This window comes from Lissotriton helveticus, chromosome 4_1 (assembly GCF_964261635.1).
Source record: "Lissotriton helveticus chromosome 4_1, aLisHel1.1, whole genome shotgun sequence".
NCBI lineage: Eukaryota > Metazoa > Chordata > Amphibia > Caudata > Salamandridae > Lissotriton > Lissotriton helveticus.
Window position 1 is genome coordinate 1,174,495,067 of NC_136063.1, and position 15,572 is coordinate 1,174,510,638.

General features: G+C 46.7%; 1 protein-coding gene across 2 annotated transcripts in view; it reads right to left on the minus strand.

The window, feature by feature from the left end:
• Positions 1-15,572, minus strand: part of PIGN (phosphatidylinositol glycan anchor biosynthesis class N) — a 1,090,233-nt gene that overhangs the window by 107,979 nt on the left and 966,682 nt on the right. For both annotated transcript variants that reach the window (XM_078687755.1, XM_078687756.1), the window contains one exon: positions 1,847-1,902. In XM_078687755.1, the coding sequence (XP_078543881.1) occupies positions 1,847-1,902 (56 nt within the window). The remainder of the gene's footprint in view (positions 1-1,846; positions 1,903-15,572) is intronic.

Consider the following 15,572-nt stretch of genomic DNA (forward strand, 5'->3'; position numbering starts at 1 on the left):
ATTAGCATTTGCTGCAACTCTTCAAAGGGAGACACACAACAAAGTTACAAACGTTTGGTAACAATGTTTACTGGTCACAGAGCCCAGTTTTTTCAACTGCATATTTAGAGGAGCTATGGGGAAGGCATTTGAGTTCAGTTATGAAGAAAATACTTTCCATCGAATGGTGTGACAACAGGAATTGTTGGTCACCCGATGCAGGTCTATGTCGTCTAGTATTTGTATGTGGACTGCTAGGCACAAAAATTATTTCTACAATTTAGCAAGGACATGTTCAAGAAGAGCCTAACTGAGGGGAGCAAAGTATCAAAAATTAAAGAATGTGGTTGCAATATTTTTGTCAAAATATTAGATTTTCCCTCCATAGAGGACAGGATTAACTCTAAAGCTTATGCTCTGCTGCTTTTCGGGCCAGAGGTGAGTGAAAAGACTTCTTCTAAAGGAGGACCTGAGGGGTAAGCTATGTCCCCTTTTGGTGAAGGTGCAGTTTGTAGATCACGATATAAGCCACCATCAATATTTTACAGGGGAAGAAAGTTATCATTCTCCTAACCATCCTCTTAACTATGATCATTAATCCATATCATGGATGGCAATGGGCTCAGAGTTAGACTAAGCTGTTCTTCTATCTGAACAAATCTTTGGGTCATAGGACGAGGCTGTGCCTGAGACATATTTCTTCCGGCTTCAAAAGCAGTACTTTGAGAGCAGCGTCTATGTCGGAGCTGACAGCGGCGTTAACCGAAAGGGGGATGTTGCTTTGGAAGGCTATGATTTCATCTTGGGCACTAGAGCCACAGCCCATGGAGACACTTAACTAGGAAGTGTTGTGTTCGAGCTGCCGGAGTTGATAAGCCTGCAGGATCAGTCTCACTCTTTGGGAGCGGCCCTGAGGTTACTGGGCTGTCCTGGAAAAGTCCATATAACCATACCAATCTGGGCAGTGTCAAATGATGGCGCTAGACTCTCTGGCCTCATCTTTTTTAACCTTGGGATTTTAGTCGACAACAAGCAAGGAATGTTGGGGAACTGAATTAAGATTGCAGCTTTTGAAGTGGGGCCGCTTCCTTTGGCGCTTTTAATTTTTTTTCAGCATTTCTTTTGGGCTATATAAACTTGACCAAACTGAACTCATCTTCAGCCGAGAACAGGATAGATACCTCCAGTATAACAAGGAGTGATAGGATAACGTCAATATAATGATATCCTCATGATATCCCATAAAGGAAGAGTGGGTTGAAATACCAACAGAAAACCATTTTGAAGGAAGCCAGATAGATTTGCATATCAAAAATAGTTATTAACTGAAACCACCATTTATCACCGACTTCTAAATATATATGGTTACGATATTGATTAGATCTACTGCCACAGCATGCAATGCTGTACTCGGAGACTGACAAATGATGGTAAAAGCTTCAGGCTCGGCGTAGGGTAATGCCTACAAATGGCCACAAGGATCAAACACGGTATGTACGGGAGCCATTAATAATTATTAGGTAAGATCAAGCTTTAATACCACACTATCCTTCTGAAAGCCGCATACGTGTAAGGGATGCTAAAAATCAAATGGTCTTGCCATGTTGTCATTGTTTTTTTTTTTTTTATCATTGAAGGACACACACAAACACTGCAGGCACAACTATTCAAACCTTCAATCTCTCAAACATGGGCATATAACTCAGAATTTTTCTAGTGTAAGGCTAAGCGACTTCCCAATTGTATTGACAAGTCACTCCTGTTTTTCACTGCTAGTATTCCCACACCACAAATCCTATTCTCAATTAACTAAACACATTACATTTACTAATTACTTGACTGTAACTCTTGGTGCAAACAACATTACCTGTTTATTGATGCAATGTTCCCAGTTCCAAAAAACGCTGTCACTATGAAGAAAACCTGAAGGCTGGTTAAGGAAAGTGCTTCTTAAGACGAAATACAAAGAGTGATTTAACTTGAGTAATGGTGTTCTAATTACAGAGCGCAACGGGGCTCTAATTGCTGGAAGTGGTTGTGTCAATGCCATTAGGTGAGGTATTTAGTGACAGTCCAGTCAGTCACAGCCACCTTTTTGTGACCTTTGACTCTACGCACAACGCCCAGCGTGAGAAAGGACAGCACGAGATGTTATTTACTACCCTTGGCACCCCGTTGAAGCACGTCAGTGACGCGGGGAAAGTACCCAATGTCTGAAAGAAAACGCTGACTCGGGAGAACAACCTAACAGGAGAGGAAACACATTTACAAGCATCTGTTTCAGGCACAAAACCATCTTATTATGTCTGATTTTAAGGTTGTGCTCTGTACGCGAATCAGATCATTGGAATCATAAGACTGATATGCATACTTTTTTTGTGGAGGATGATTCGTTTGACAGTGGTTAGGCTTAAGGGAAACTAGGTACATGTGTATTTTCATGATTACTAAGTCTTCTCCAGTAAAGCAAATTACATATTTCTTCTTACTTAACATGTAAGAAAACCCACACTGCATTAACTACAATGTGTTTTTTCCCTTATTGTGCATAATTGCTCCGTAATTAGTTAATAGATTTAAAAATATTTTTCACAAGAAAAGAATATTTTTATGCGACTGCCATAAAAAACGAAAATATAACCATGCACTATCAAAGTCCAAGAACAGTTAGAGTAGCTTTGATTTACAGATTCCAACTTGACATTTTAGATCTGCTAAGTTGTGTTTAGTGCGTAATTTTAAAGAATAAGTGCTGAAGTCCAAATTTCAGCTCAGAAGTCTGCAGTCTGCCCTATCGAAGCACAAGTTACTACTTGTGTAACGATATATCTGTAAGAGACATTAGTTAGTGATAGATTCCTTACCTTAGAATATCCCCAGGCGTCAGACTGGATCTGGAAGATTTTTGCGTAGCAATACCCCTGCGTACCGGCAGGCGTCGTCCGCGGCTCCGCGTCCGTCATCGGCGTCGTTAGCGCCGGTATGACGTCGTCGGAGTACTTAGACGCTGCCCTCGCACGCTGACGTCAGTTCTGATACACAGCTTTTCCGCGACAGATACGCAGAGCCATGATAGAACCAACACTGGTGCCATGAAACTAGGGCCCTGAAAGGGGATGACCTTAACCCTAGATATCGGTTCGCAGAACGGGGAGGATGGGTGGGTCGGTAAGGAATCTATCACTAACTAATGTCTCTTACAGATATATCGTTACACAAGAAGTAACTTGTGCATCTGAAAGAGACATGTTAGTGATAGATTCCTTACCTTAGAATAGATACCCCAGCAATACCAACCCCGGTGGTGGATCTGCGAACCAATAATCACACCAGAAAATACTGGAGGACGGAAAGGCCAAAGAAGCCATCCCTCCGGACTTGGCTGTCCAGGCAGTAGTGTCTCGCAAACGTGTGCAGCGAGGCCCACGTAGCTGCCTGACAAATGTCCTGCAAGGGCACTCCTCGGCCTAAGGCAGTCGTAGTCGCCGTGGCCCGAGTGGAATGAGCTCTCAGCCCAACAGGGGGTTCCTTCTTAGCCAAGGAGTAACACGCCTGGATGCACAAGATGATCCACCGAGAGATGGTCCGCTTGTGCACCGTCCGTCCCTTCTTAGCGCCCACGTAACCAACAAAGAGTTGGTCATCCACCCGGAACTGGCGTGTGCGGTCTAGATAGAATGACAGCGCACGTTTTGGGTCCAGACGATGGAGCTGCTCTTCCTCTTTAGTGGGGTGCGGAGGCGGAACGAAGGTGGGCAAAGTGATGGACTGCCCGATGTGGAAGGCTGTGACTACCTTGGGCAGGAAAGAGGGTCTTGTCCGCAACACAACCATGTCCGGTTGGACAGAAAGGAAAGGAGGTTTGAAAGAAAGAGCCTGGAGCTCACTCACTCTACTGGCAGAGGTGATGGCAACCAGGAAAGCAGTCTATAGAGTAAAAAGACGGAGAGGACAGTTATAAAGTGGCTCGAAGGGAGCACACATCAGAAAGGTAAGTACAAGGTTCAAGTCCCACTGAGGCATCAAGAATGGAACAGGAGGGAACATGTGTGTGATGCCCTTCAAAAACCTATTTACAATTGGGGACTTGAACAAACATGGCTGATCAAGTAGCCTTAAGAAGGCGGAAAGGGCAGAAAGGTAGTCCTTGATAGTGCCCAGAGCAGAGCCCTGCTGGGCAAGACAAAGAAGGAAGAGGAGAACCTCAGAAAGGGGTGCAGAGAGAGGATCCACAGCCTTTGCTGTGCACCATGCCACAAATCTGTTCCACCTGCAGGCGTATACCGACTTTGTGGAGGGACGCCTGGCTGCCAGAATGACATTACAGACTTCAGGAGGCAAGTCAAATGGCCTCAACTGTCGCCGCTCAATCTCCAAGCTTGTAGGTGGAGACTGGACAGGTTCAGGTGGAGGACCGTCCCCTGCTGCTGCGACAGAAGGTCCTTCTGAAGAGGCAGACGAATCGGGGGATCGACAGACATGCTGAGTAGCTCTGGATACCAATATCTTCGTGCCCAGTCCGGAGCCACAAGGATAACCTGGGCCCGGTCGCGCCTGATCTTCTTCAGCACTCTGGGCAGAAGTGGTATAGGTGGAAAGGCGTACAATAGACCGCAACTCCACTCGCGACGAAAAGCGTCGCCGAGCGAGTGCCGCCTTGGAAATTCCAACGCGCAGAACTGATGACATTGCGCGTTCTCTTCTGTGGCGAATAGATCTAACCAAGGCTCTCCCCACTGCTGAAAGAGGCCTTGCGCCACATCCGAGTTCAGACGCCATTCCTGATCCATCATGCACCGACGGCTGAGTTTGTCTGTCCTGGCGTTCAGAGAACCTGCCAGGTGTTGAACCACCAGGGTCACGCCCTGATGTTCCAGCCACTACCAGAGGCGCAGAGCCTCTTGGCATAGGGTCCACGACCCCACCCCTCCCTGTTTGTTGCAGTACCACATGGCGGTGGTGTTGTCTGGGAACACCTGCACTACACTCCCCCGGACAGAGGGGAGGAATGCCTTCAGTGCAAGTCGGATCGCCCACAGCTCCAGAAGGTTGATGTGGAGCTGGGACTCCGCAGGAGACTAGAGGCCTCTGATCTCCGCCTCTCCCATGTGGCCTCCCCAGCCCTGGAGGGACGTGTCCATCACAACTACGTGCTCCGGGTGGGGTAGGGAGAGGGATCTGCCGCTGACCCAATCGCGGTCCGTGAGCTACCACTGCAACTGTCTTGCAGTGCCCTCCGAGATCAAGACATGGTCGGACAAGTTGCCCTGATGCTGGGCCCACTGAAACTTCAGGTCCCACTGCAGAGCCCGCATCCGCCACCGGGCGTGATGCACCAGAAGGATGCAGGGGGCCATCAGCCCCAGAAGCCGCAGCGTCAACCTGACCGAGACTCGGGATAAAGACTGAAAGATTGGAATCCGAGCCTGACTATCCCGAACTCGCCGTTCGGGTGGATAAACCCGAAAATGCGCCGAGTCTAGAACCGCTCCGATGAAGAGAGGCTTCTGAGAGGGTCACAGGTGTGACTTCAGGACATTGATGGAAAATCCCAGCAGGTCGGCCGTAGTCTGGAGGTGGCCGACGACTGTCTGGGGCGAGCCCGCCTTCAACAACCAGTCGTCGAGGTAGGGGAAGACTGACACCCCTAACCTGCGCAAATGAGCTGCGACCACCGCCATCACTTTCGTGAACACCCGTGGGGCGCTGGTAAGGCCGAAGGGGAGCACGGTAAACTGAAAGTGCTCGTGGCCTACCGTGAACCGCAGGTAACGCCGGTGGGCCAGCAGGACGGGGATGTGAATATAAGCGTCCTGCAAGTCCAACGCTACCATCCAGTCTCCAGGGTCCAGGGCAGTTAAGACCTGAGCCAATGTCAGCATCTTGAACTTCTCCTTCCGGAGGAAGCCGTTGACGTTCCGTAGGCCCAAGATAGGGCGTAGGCCCCCTTTGCCCTTCTTGGATACCAGAAAGTAGTGGGAGTAACAGCCACACCCTACTTCTTTGTTTCACGATCCACATAATGTATAACGTACAAGAGAGCTCTGATGCTGAGACATCATAAAAGATATCAATCACTTCTCACTCTAGGTGATCTTTCCTTCTTTCTTGGGGTCAACTGCTATCTCGCTACATCTTAAAATAACTCATTTATCTTTCCTTACAGCCTTGAGAAAGCCCCGGCGCAACTCGCCAATAGGGGGCGAAACACGTGTCGGCTGTCCATGTCTCATTATAAAATAATAAAGATGTCACACTGCTACCTGAAGTAGTTCTGTCCTTTGTATGACGATTTGAAGGAACGGATATTAATCCAAACAAATACAACTTTGATCTTTCATGGAGAACACACTCTACTTTTCAAACTTGTTCTCCTTTATGAAGCTCAAGAGGTCCAGAGCTTCGAGTGTGTCTCCATCTACTTACAAAAACAGCTTATCAAAGCGTTGTTTAACCTTGGAATCCTTGGACCTTCCTTGTCTTGCTGGTAACTTGAATGTATGTATTCTCAAGGTCTAAACAACCAATTCTTCGTCAATCAATAAATCAGTACTAAAGAAGTGTACCATTGGTGTACGAGGAAACCAAATACACAATGTCATCCTACAACACTAGACGCAACAGACGTAATAATAGATTGGAAGAAGCATTTGACCCCACAGGTGCAACCATAAGTCGAACACCAAGTACTACCAATCTAATGTCGGCAAAAAGTACTTTCCAAGCCTTGGAAAAAGTTGCGAAAAAGGAGACCTCAAAATGGTGGGAAGGAGCATCCCTCAAAAAATACTTGGAACATAACTTAATTCCTCGTGGATTACTCATCTTGATCTTTCCCCCTATAGAAACTACATCCCCGGAAAAATTACAATTATGGGAAGAAAATCTTCGTACAGCATCTAACAATATGCTCCGACAACTAATAGATATAGCACAGGAAGAATATGAAAGTAATAAAAAAAGAAGTTGACACCTTATCAAAAAGAATTGAGGATTGAAATTGGGGTGAGATCACAACAAAAAACTATGAGATTCAAAACAAATTTCTGGATGAATTTGAGGAGGATGTAATCCAAAGAAAAAATCGCAAATTCAGACGTGACCTCCATGATTATCAACAAGGGAGGGTGTACACGTTTGCACAAAAATATGACAATATCAACACTTCAACACCGAGCAATAGTGCTAGTGACCTTAACCAAACTCCCTCATCATCTGAGGCTGGCTCAGTAGAGAATCTAACTATATCTACAAATATGCGACCGCAGGTAAATTTTCGGGAGGAGGTTCAGCGACATCGTCTTGGGAATATACAAGACAATCGACCACGACCTCCAAACCTGGGAACGCCAAAACCAAGTACGCCAGGTGTCCAAACCAGAGCAAGGAAAAGGGAACAACATCTGATGAAAACATAACCAATAATTTGGTACTCAATCTATCCACAACTATGTTGACGGAAACACACAACCAAATTCTTAACAAAGGACTATCTTTTTGTCCAACTGCCCAATGGGATTTGGTCAAAACTAAAATTGACCTTTTCAAATTTACAAGAAAATTAAAATTACACTCTTTTTTCACTGATAATCCTAGAATTCATACTATTACAAATTGTAATAATCAAACCAGTGATCTGTCTGCACAAGACCTGGAAAACAGCAACCTTTTATTACATTTGTCTACAGATGATGCACCAGATGATTTGGAATCGCTTACAACAACTGCAGAAGAACTGGGCATTGATATCTTTCACTCTAACCCCAATACATTGAAGAAGAAATCGAGGTTTACACCGTCACTACCGTCTGGCAACTCGATTCAATCAATCAATCAATCAATCAATCTGATATGTTTTTCGCCAAAGTGACTGAAGATCTAAATAAGGAATTTGACAAATATAAAGCTAAGCAAAAATACAGTCCAAAAAACATCACTGCCAAAGAGAGACTAGCATTGACTGAACTGCGACAAAATGAGGAATTGATAATCAAGGAAGCTGACAAGGGGGGAACCGTTGTCATCCTAAACACCTCGGACTACCTTTTGGAAGCACAACGACAATTGGAAGATAGCACATGCTATCAAATTCTAGAAAGCAATTCCACCCAGCAGATCCAAGAAAAACTATCTGTGTTACTCGACCTATGGCAAGAAAAGGGCCTACTAAGTATTGAAGAAAAAAACCTCTTGTATATAAAAAATCCAATTGTACCAACAATGTACCTATTGCCCAAGGTGCACAAGCCAGGCAAAATACCTATGGGTAGACCCATCATTGCCGGTATTGATTCTGTCTGCTCAAATTTGGGAGCATTTATTGACGCAGAATTGCAACCTTTAATGAGATCCCTTCCGTCTTTTATTAGGGACACGAAAGATGTACTACAAAAACTTGAGAACATAACATGGCAAGAAGACTTTTTCTTAACTGCAATTGACATCACCAGCTTATATACCTCAATAAAACACACAGACGGTATAGCTGCCACCAGAAAATACTTGCAAACCCGATCAGTCCACCTAACGGCACGCAATAGAATGGTCCTTGATTTCCTGGAATTCTGTCTATTTAACAATTATTTCCTTTTCAATGGCAAATACTATCTACAACTTCGAGGGACTGCCATGGGGGCAAAATTTGCACCTCCATACGCCTGCCTCCTGATGGGAGCGGTGGAACAACACTGGCTCTGGCAAGAAAGATCGGAAGACGTCACAGACAACATAATAATGTGGGGTCGCTACATAGACGACATTTTAATGATTTGGCAAGGAACAGAGAACAAACTCAGATCATTCATCAAGTCTATGTCACCAAACCAGTTGGGAATTGAAATTACTTACAATATTTCAAAAACTGAAATAGAATTCTTGGATCTATCGATTTACATTGCAGATAATCAATTACACACCAAAATCCATAGAAAGCCCAGCTCTGCAAACTTCATTCTTCATGCGACAAGCAGTCATCCTGGCCATACTATCACAAACATCCCAGGAGGAGAGTATAGACGAGCACGTATGAATTGTAGTTCTATGGAAGATTATGAAACACATTCAGCCAATATAACCCAACGCTTAAAACAAAGGGGTTATAAGGAACAACCCCTGACCAAAGCCTTAACCAAATTTAAAACATCAGACAGACAGAGCCTATTACATAATAACCAAATGAGAGAAAGCAAACAAATAATTCGCTTTAACACTGAATATAATAGTGGACAACAATATATTCGCAAAACCCTGCAAAAACATTGGCATCTTCTGAAGGACAATCCCACTCTCACTACTGCATTACAAGACAAACCTCAGCTGGGATTCTCACGGAGAAAAAATCTAAGAGATATTCTCTGTCCATCCTTTCTGGATAGAAAACCAAAACCTAGACTTTTTCCACCTCAAACAACCGGCTTCTACACTTGCACCAACTGTTCAATCTGCAAACTTGGCAAATCAAGAACAAAGGAGGTTTCAATTATTGGTCACAATTACAAGATCAAATACATTATTAACTGTGAAAGCACCTATGTGATCTACCTGATAACATGTCCATGTGGACAACACTACATCGGAAGTTCAAAGAGACCCTTAAAAGTACGGATACAAGAACATTACCGGAACATACATGGAACAGACTCTAGACAATCCCTAGTTGAACACTTTCTACAATACCATGGCAATCGTTTGACCTTCACGTTTGTGGGTATAAAAAGACTAAAAATACCAAAACGAGGGGGTGATTTGGACTTACTCCTACGCAGAGAAGAGAGCTCACTAATTATAGGAATGGAAACAGTAACAAAGGGACTGAACCATGAATATGAATGGCATCACTGGCTTTAAAATCCTTATATCCCTATTAGTAGTTGATGTATGGTGTCAATGGACATAGTCATATATTATTAACAATCATGTGACAGGAACAGTAACATCTTGTCTCTCAAAAATGCACTCCTTTTATACCCCTCTACTTTTGTAGCACAACTATAGTAATGTTCAGTTCACTTTGTGTCTCCTGTAGGACTAAGCTGCTCATGAATGAATATCTGCCTTGTACTGCATAAACAACAAATATGTGATATTGGTGACTGTATTGTGAATAATGTTTAAAAATAAGGCAGGCTAATTAGAATCTAGACTAGGATGTTACATTATGCATATTCGGTGTCACATGCAAACTGTTCAAACTTACGTTCTAGTTCTCCGTGGTTATGAATCCCTGATGTCTGAATTCGTTTCTTACAAAAGCCATGGCTATATCTTTGCTCCATAGGACAGGCAGAATATAAAATTTCAACGTGCATTATGTACTTTGCAAAACGATCTGATGTCCAACATAGAGAATGCTGACTAGACCATGTGCACCTTCTGTGAAGTCTCCTCTATGGAGTTCGATATTCGTATACTCAAGGCATCAATACCACTTACAAATGGCGGCCTCATTGTATCATGTTGACCGAGATATAACACGTTAAAACATAATACTAAGTTCCTATTCACAAGCCCTATTTGAATATGTTATCTAAAAAACCGGTGCAGTAACGCTTAGCCAGGCACGGGTTTTCTTTCCCGTAAAAGAAGGAAATCTGACTATGTAAACATGATCTCCCTGTTTCACCTCCGTTTTTTTTACTTTAACTTCCGGGTGGTTTTTGGACGACGGGAATTTGGGATTCAACCCACACACCAACCCACAGACCGAGAGCTACGAGCAGGGACTGAACTGTACTCGTCAGCTTTGAAGTGAGTAAAATACCTATTGGGGGATCGTTATGTTTGGCGAAATGGCAAACAGTCGCGTTTTGTTCAACTTGCCTTGTATACTAATGTGACTCGGCTAGGACCTTAGCTCTCCTTAATTAACGAACTTCCCTTTGGCATACATCTGCTTAAAGCAATGTGGGTGCCCCGTGACTTTGTAATTACTGCTACCATTGAAAGACGGGCGCGAATTTGGAAATATACGCGATCCGCCATCAGCCTCGAGTATCCTAAGTGATCTTGCAAGGACTCTTGCTCTTCCCAACCCAAATATCGCTTTGGCACACAATCGCCTGTAACAATGTGGGTGCCTCGTGAGTCTCTAAACGTTGGCATAACAAGACGGGGACGCACTTAAAAATAGACATGCACCGCAAATAAGATTACGAATCCACTACCTGGTCCCTGACAGACCTTATTCAATTAGTTTTTAAAATAAGAAGCCCCATACACCTCTATTGGCTTTTGTTAATATGTTTTTAAACGACTAGTGCAAACTTGACACATGCTATCTTATCCAAGCTATTTTGCAGTATTTGTAAACCTTATAAAGTACGGTTTAGCCTGTACCCTATATATCTTTTCACCATATGCATGCTTTTCAAAGATATTCAATGTGATAAAATGCATGCATTACTTGTACTGTTATGGTATAATATCAGGCCATAAACAATTTGTATATATATTTCTTATTAGAACCAACAGAAGAATTTTGCTCCTCGAGTATTGAAACTCCTGTCTCTTTGATTTTGTCAATTTGGAATCAGTAATAATATATGCTGTATATGTGGAAACAGGTATGACCATTATATATTGTTTATTATGCTCTTACTCCTTTTTCTTGTCTCACTATATTACTTCGGTTTGGGGTTTTTTGCACACTCTCTGTGCCGCTAGAGAACATTAACTGCTCGGTCGATCTGAGGCACTTGTGAAAGCGCACCTCTCTGGACTGTCCTTAAATCACTCCTTTTCAGGTTCCATTTTAACCCTTTGCACTACTTTTCGTTTTGGACCTTTTTATAAGTATATGTGATTCTATAATTACGTTGCTTGTGGTATGATACACCTTTGTTTCACGATCCACATAATGTATAACGTACAAGAGAGCTCTGATGCTGAGACATCATAAAATATATCAATCACTTCTCACTCTAGGTGATCTTTCCTTCTTTCTTGGGGTCAACTGCTATCTCGCCACATCTTAAAATAACTCATTTATCTTTCCTTACAGCCTTGAGAAAGCCCCGGCGCAACTCGCCAATAGGGGGCGAAACACGTGTCGGCTGTCCATGTCTCATTATAAAATAATAAAGATGTCACACTGCTACCTGAAGTAGTTCTGTCCTTTGTATGACGATTTGAAGGAACGGATATTAATCCAAACAAATACAACTTTGATCTTTCATGGAGAACACACTCTACTTTTCAAACTTGTTCTCCTTTATGAAGCTCAAGAGGTCCAGAGCTTCGAGTGTGTCTCCATATACTTACAAAAACAGCTCATCAAAGCGTTGTTTAACCTTGGAATCCTTGGACCTTCCTTGTCTTGCTGGTAACACCCTACTTCTGGCCCAGGAACGCGCTTGATGGCCCCCTTGGCCAAGAGGGCCGAAACTTCCTCTTGCAGAAGTTGCAAGTGATCCCCCGACACGTGGTGGTACTGCGGTGGCATGGCTGGAGGGGTTGCCTCGAAGAGGAGGGAGTAGCCCCTTCGGACGATTTTCAGCACCCACCTGTCCGATGTGACAGTGCGCCAGTGGAAGAGGTGATGGCGGACCCTGCCTCCCACTGGCGTCACATGGGCCCGAAAGCACGGACTAGGAGGGTTTTGAGGCGGATGCTGCAGGGGAAGGTGTGGACTGGCCTCGCCGTTGTCCCCGACCGCCGCCACGGCGGTTTCCATGGCTGCCACCGCGCTGTGTAGTAGTCTGCGGTGCGTGGCTGGCAGCACGTGTGGGAGCGCCCCTTACTTGGCCACAAAAGGAGCGAAAGGCAGCCGTTTGCTGGCGTGGGACCGAGAGGCCCAAGGACTTTGCCGTAGCCCTGGAGTCCTTAAAACGCTCAAGTGCATGGTCTGCATTGTCACCAAACAGGCGACGGCCATCAAATGGCATGTCCAGAAGGGTGGCCTGGACATCGGCCGAAAAGTTGGCGGACCTCAACCAGGCGTGGTGTCGAACCCCCACCGTCGTTGCCATCGCTCTGCCCAGTGAGTCCGTGGTATCCAGCCCACACCGGATGGAGTAGCGCGCTGCATCTCGACCCTCCGCAAGGGCTTGGGCGAGTTTATCCCGGGCCTCCTACGGGCATTGTGGCAGCACGTCCGTGACCGTGTCCCACAGGGTGTGGGTGTAGCGGCCCAAGAGGCAAGCGGTATTGACAGACCGCAGTCCCAAACTCAGGGACGAGAACACTTTCTTTCCAAATTGTTCGTACCTCTTGGATTCCCGATCGGGAGGAGCCGTCGGGAATGCGGTCTGGGAAGTGGAGGCCTGGATGACCAGGCTCTCGGGGGTGGGATGGGTGGACAAAAAGCAAGAGTCGCCCGGGGCCGGGCGGTAGCATCTGGCCACATTCCTATCCACAGGCTGACCTGTAGCGGGCTTGGACCAAGTGCCCACAAGAATGTCACACAGGGCCTCATTAAACGGCAGTAGAGGCTCAGTGGAGCATGCCTGCGGTTTAAGGACCTCAGTGAGGTGGTTAGTCCTCACGGCCGCGATGGGGAGCGTCAGGCCCAAGGCCTTGGCTGCCCGCGTCAACACTACACTGTAGGCAGCCCCCTCCTCCGTAGCCACGGTAGGAGGGGAGACAAATCCAGTGTCTGGCGAAGTGTCAATACCACTGGCCTCCCCAAGCTCATATGCCCAGTCCTGTTGAGACTGGCACTCCTGTGCCAGAGGGTCCACAGACCCCTCCCAATCACCCTCATCACCCATCTCCTGAAGTTCAGGGTCAACGGATGAGGCCGGTTCGTGGAAATAGAAATCTCCAAACGACGTCGAGAGCGGCGACCGAATCGAGGGGAGGATTGGGTGACACCCCTGGGCCGGCGCCGGTGAGGTCGACCGGCGACGACCCGGATCCGGAAGTGGATCCAGTGAGAGCCTGCGGTGCCGGGACCGAAGTCGCCGGCGGCGCCGGGGCCGAGGCACCCGGCGGTATCGGAGCCGAAGCACTCGACCTGCCAGGCCCTCCAGCCGGAACCGTTGGGCCCGAAGGCTCCAATGAATGTGGCGGAGGAGGGAGGGACCTCATGGCCATGAGGTACCGCTCGATCTCCTCCGGCGTGGCATCGTGCCCAGGGACCGGCAGGTGTGGGGCAGGATGCGGCGCCTGCGACTCCATCGGAGCCGCGTGGGTGGTGTCACCCGAACCCCCAGCCGCGTCGTGCGAGCGTCAGGGTGGGTCGGAGGAACGATGACGTCGCTCCGACCTCTCATGCCTCTTACCTGAGGAGGATCCAGACGACCGATGCCGACTCCCGGAACTGCGAGGACTCCGACCCCGCGACCGGTCCTTCGACCTCCTGTGGGACCGGGACCTGGAACGGCGCGGGCCGACTGCCGGAGCTCCAGTCGCTGCTCCCACCTAGCCTTCGACGTCAGGGCCCGGCAGTCGGGGCAGGTGCGGTCGTCGTGGTCGAGGCCTCGACACTGAAGGCACAGGCGATGGGGGTCGGTAACCGACATCAGTCGGTCACACCTGGAGCAAGGTTTGAAACCGGGCATCCCTACCGGCACCGTAGGAGTCGAGAGACTCGAGAAAGAGATGATCAAAAAGATCAAAAAGTTTAGTCAAAAAGTGACTAAGGTGTAGAGCTTCTCCGGATCTGCGCTAGGTGGCGCGAAAAAAAGAAGAACTGACGTCAGCGCGCGAGGGCGGCGTCTAAGTACTCCAACGACATCATACCGGCGCTAACGACGCCGACGACGGAATGCGGAGCCGCGGACGACGCCTGCCGGCGCGCAGGGGTATTGTACGCAAAAATCTTCCGGATCCAGTCTGACGCCTGGGGATATTCTAAGGTAAGGAATTTATCACAAACGTGTCTCTTTCAGATGGTGTAGAATACCAATGCTGCGTAGTCTCAATTCCACCTCATGCCTCTTTAATTCACCACCAGGTAATCACTGTCACCTTACATCACTCCTGGTTTCTGTTCCTTCTTTTCTCTTTTCTGTATTTCTTTCTTTTGCCCTTGTCTGTTGAGGAAAAATAAATCCCTAGCGATGCCGTGCTTCTGTGACGTCGTCCACGTCGGCGCGAAGCTACAAAAAGAATATCCGAATGTTGCTGACGCAGGGGGATATTCACAAGGTGAGGAATCCTCTGGCAAATGTATCCATCAGAAAATGAGTGCCGGTGGGCCACACCAACTGGTTGTGTTAGAAAGGTGGCCAGCAGAAGGCACAGCGACTGCATACCTTGCACAAGCACACCTTGTAAGGCAACCGTTATATTATGGTGGTGGTCATTTGGAGAGCACATGTTGCATCACAGGGATAGACTGGATCCCTCTCCCTCGAATTGCATTGCTTGTGGGCGTGAGGGTAGGGCAGGGGAGGGTCTGCCCGAAAGAAAGCGGATTGTGGCTGGGGAGCTGCAAAATACACCCTAAAATACTAACACAAGCAGAATGACAGGTCTGAGGAATGTTTAAAAGGATACTCAAGTGGGTGGCACAATAAGTGCTGCAGGTCTACTAGTGCAAAAAACACAGTGGATGGACAGAATATAGAACAATGTCATACATTCACCCCAGTACAAGGATCTGGGCCTAAATCCATCGTTTTTTTGCACTCCACACCACCCTGGGTTAGACA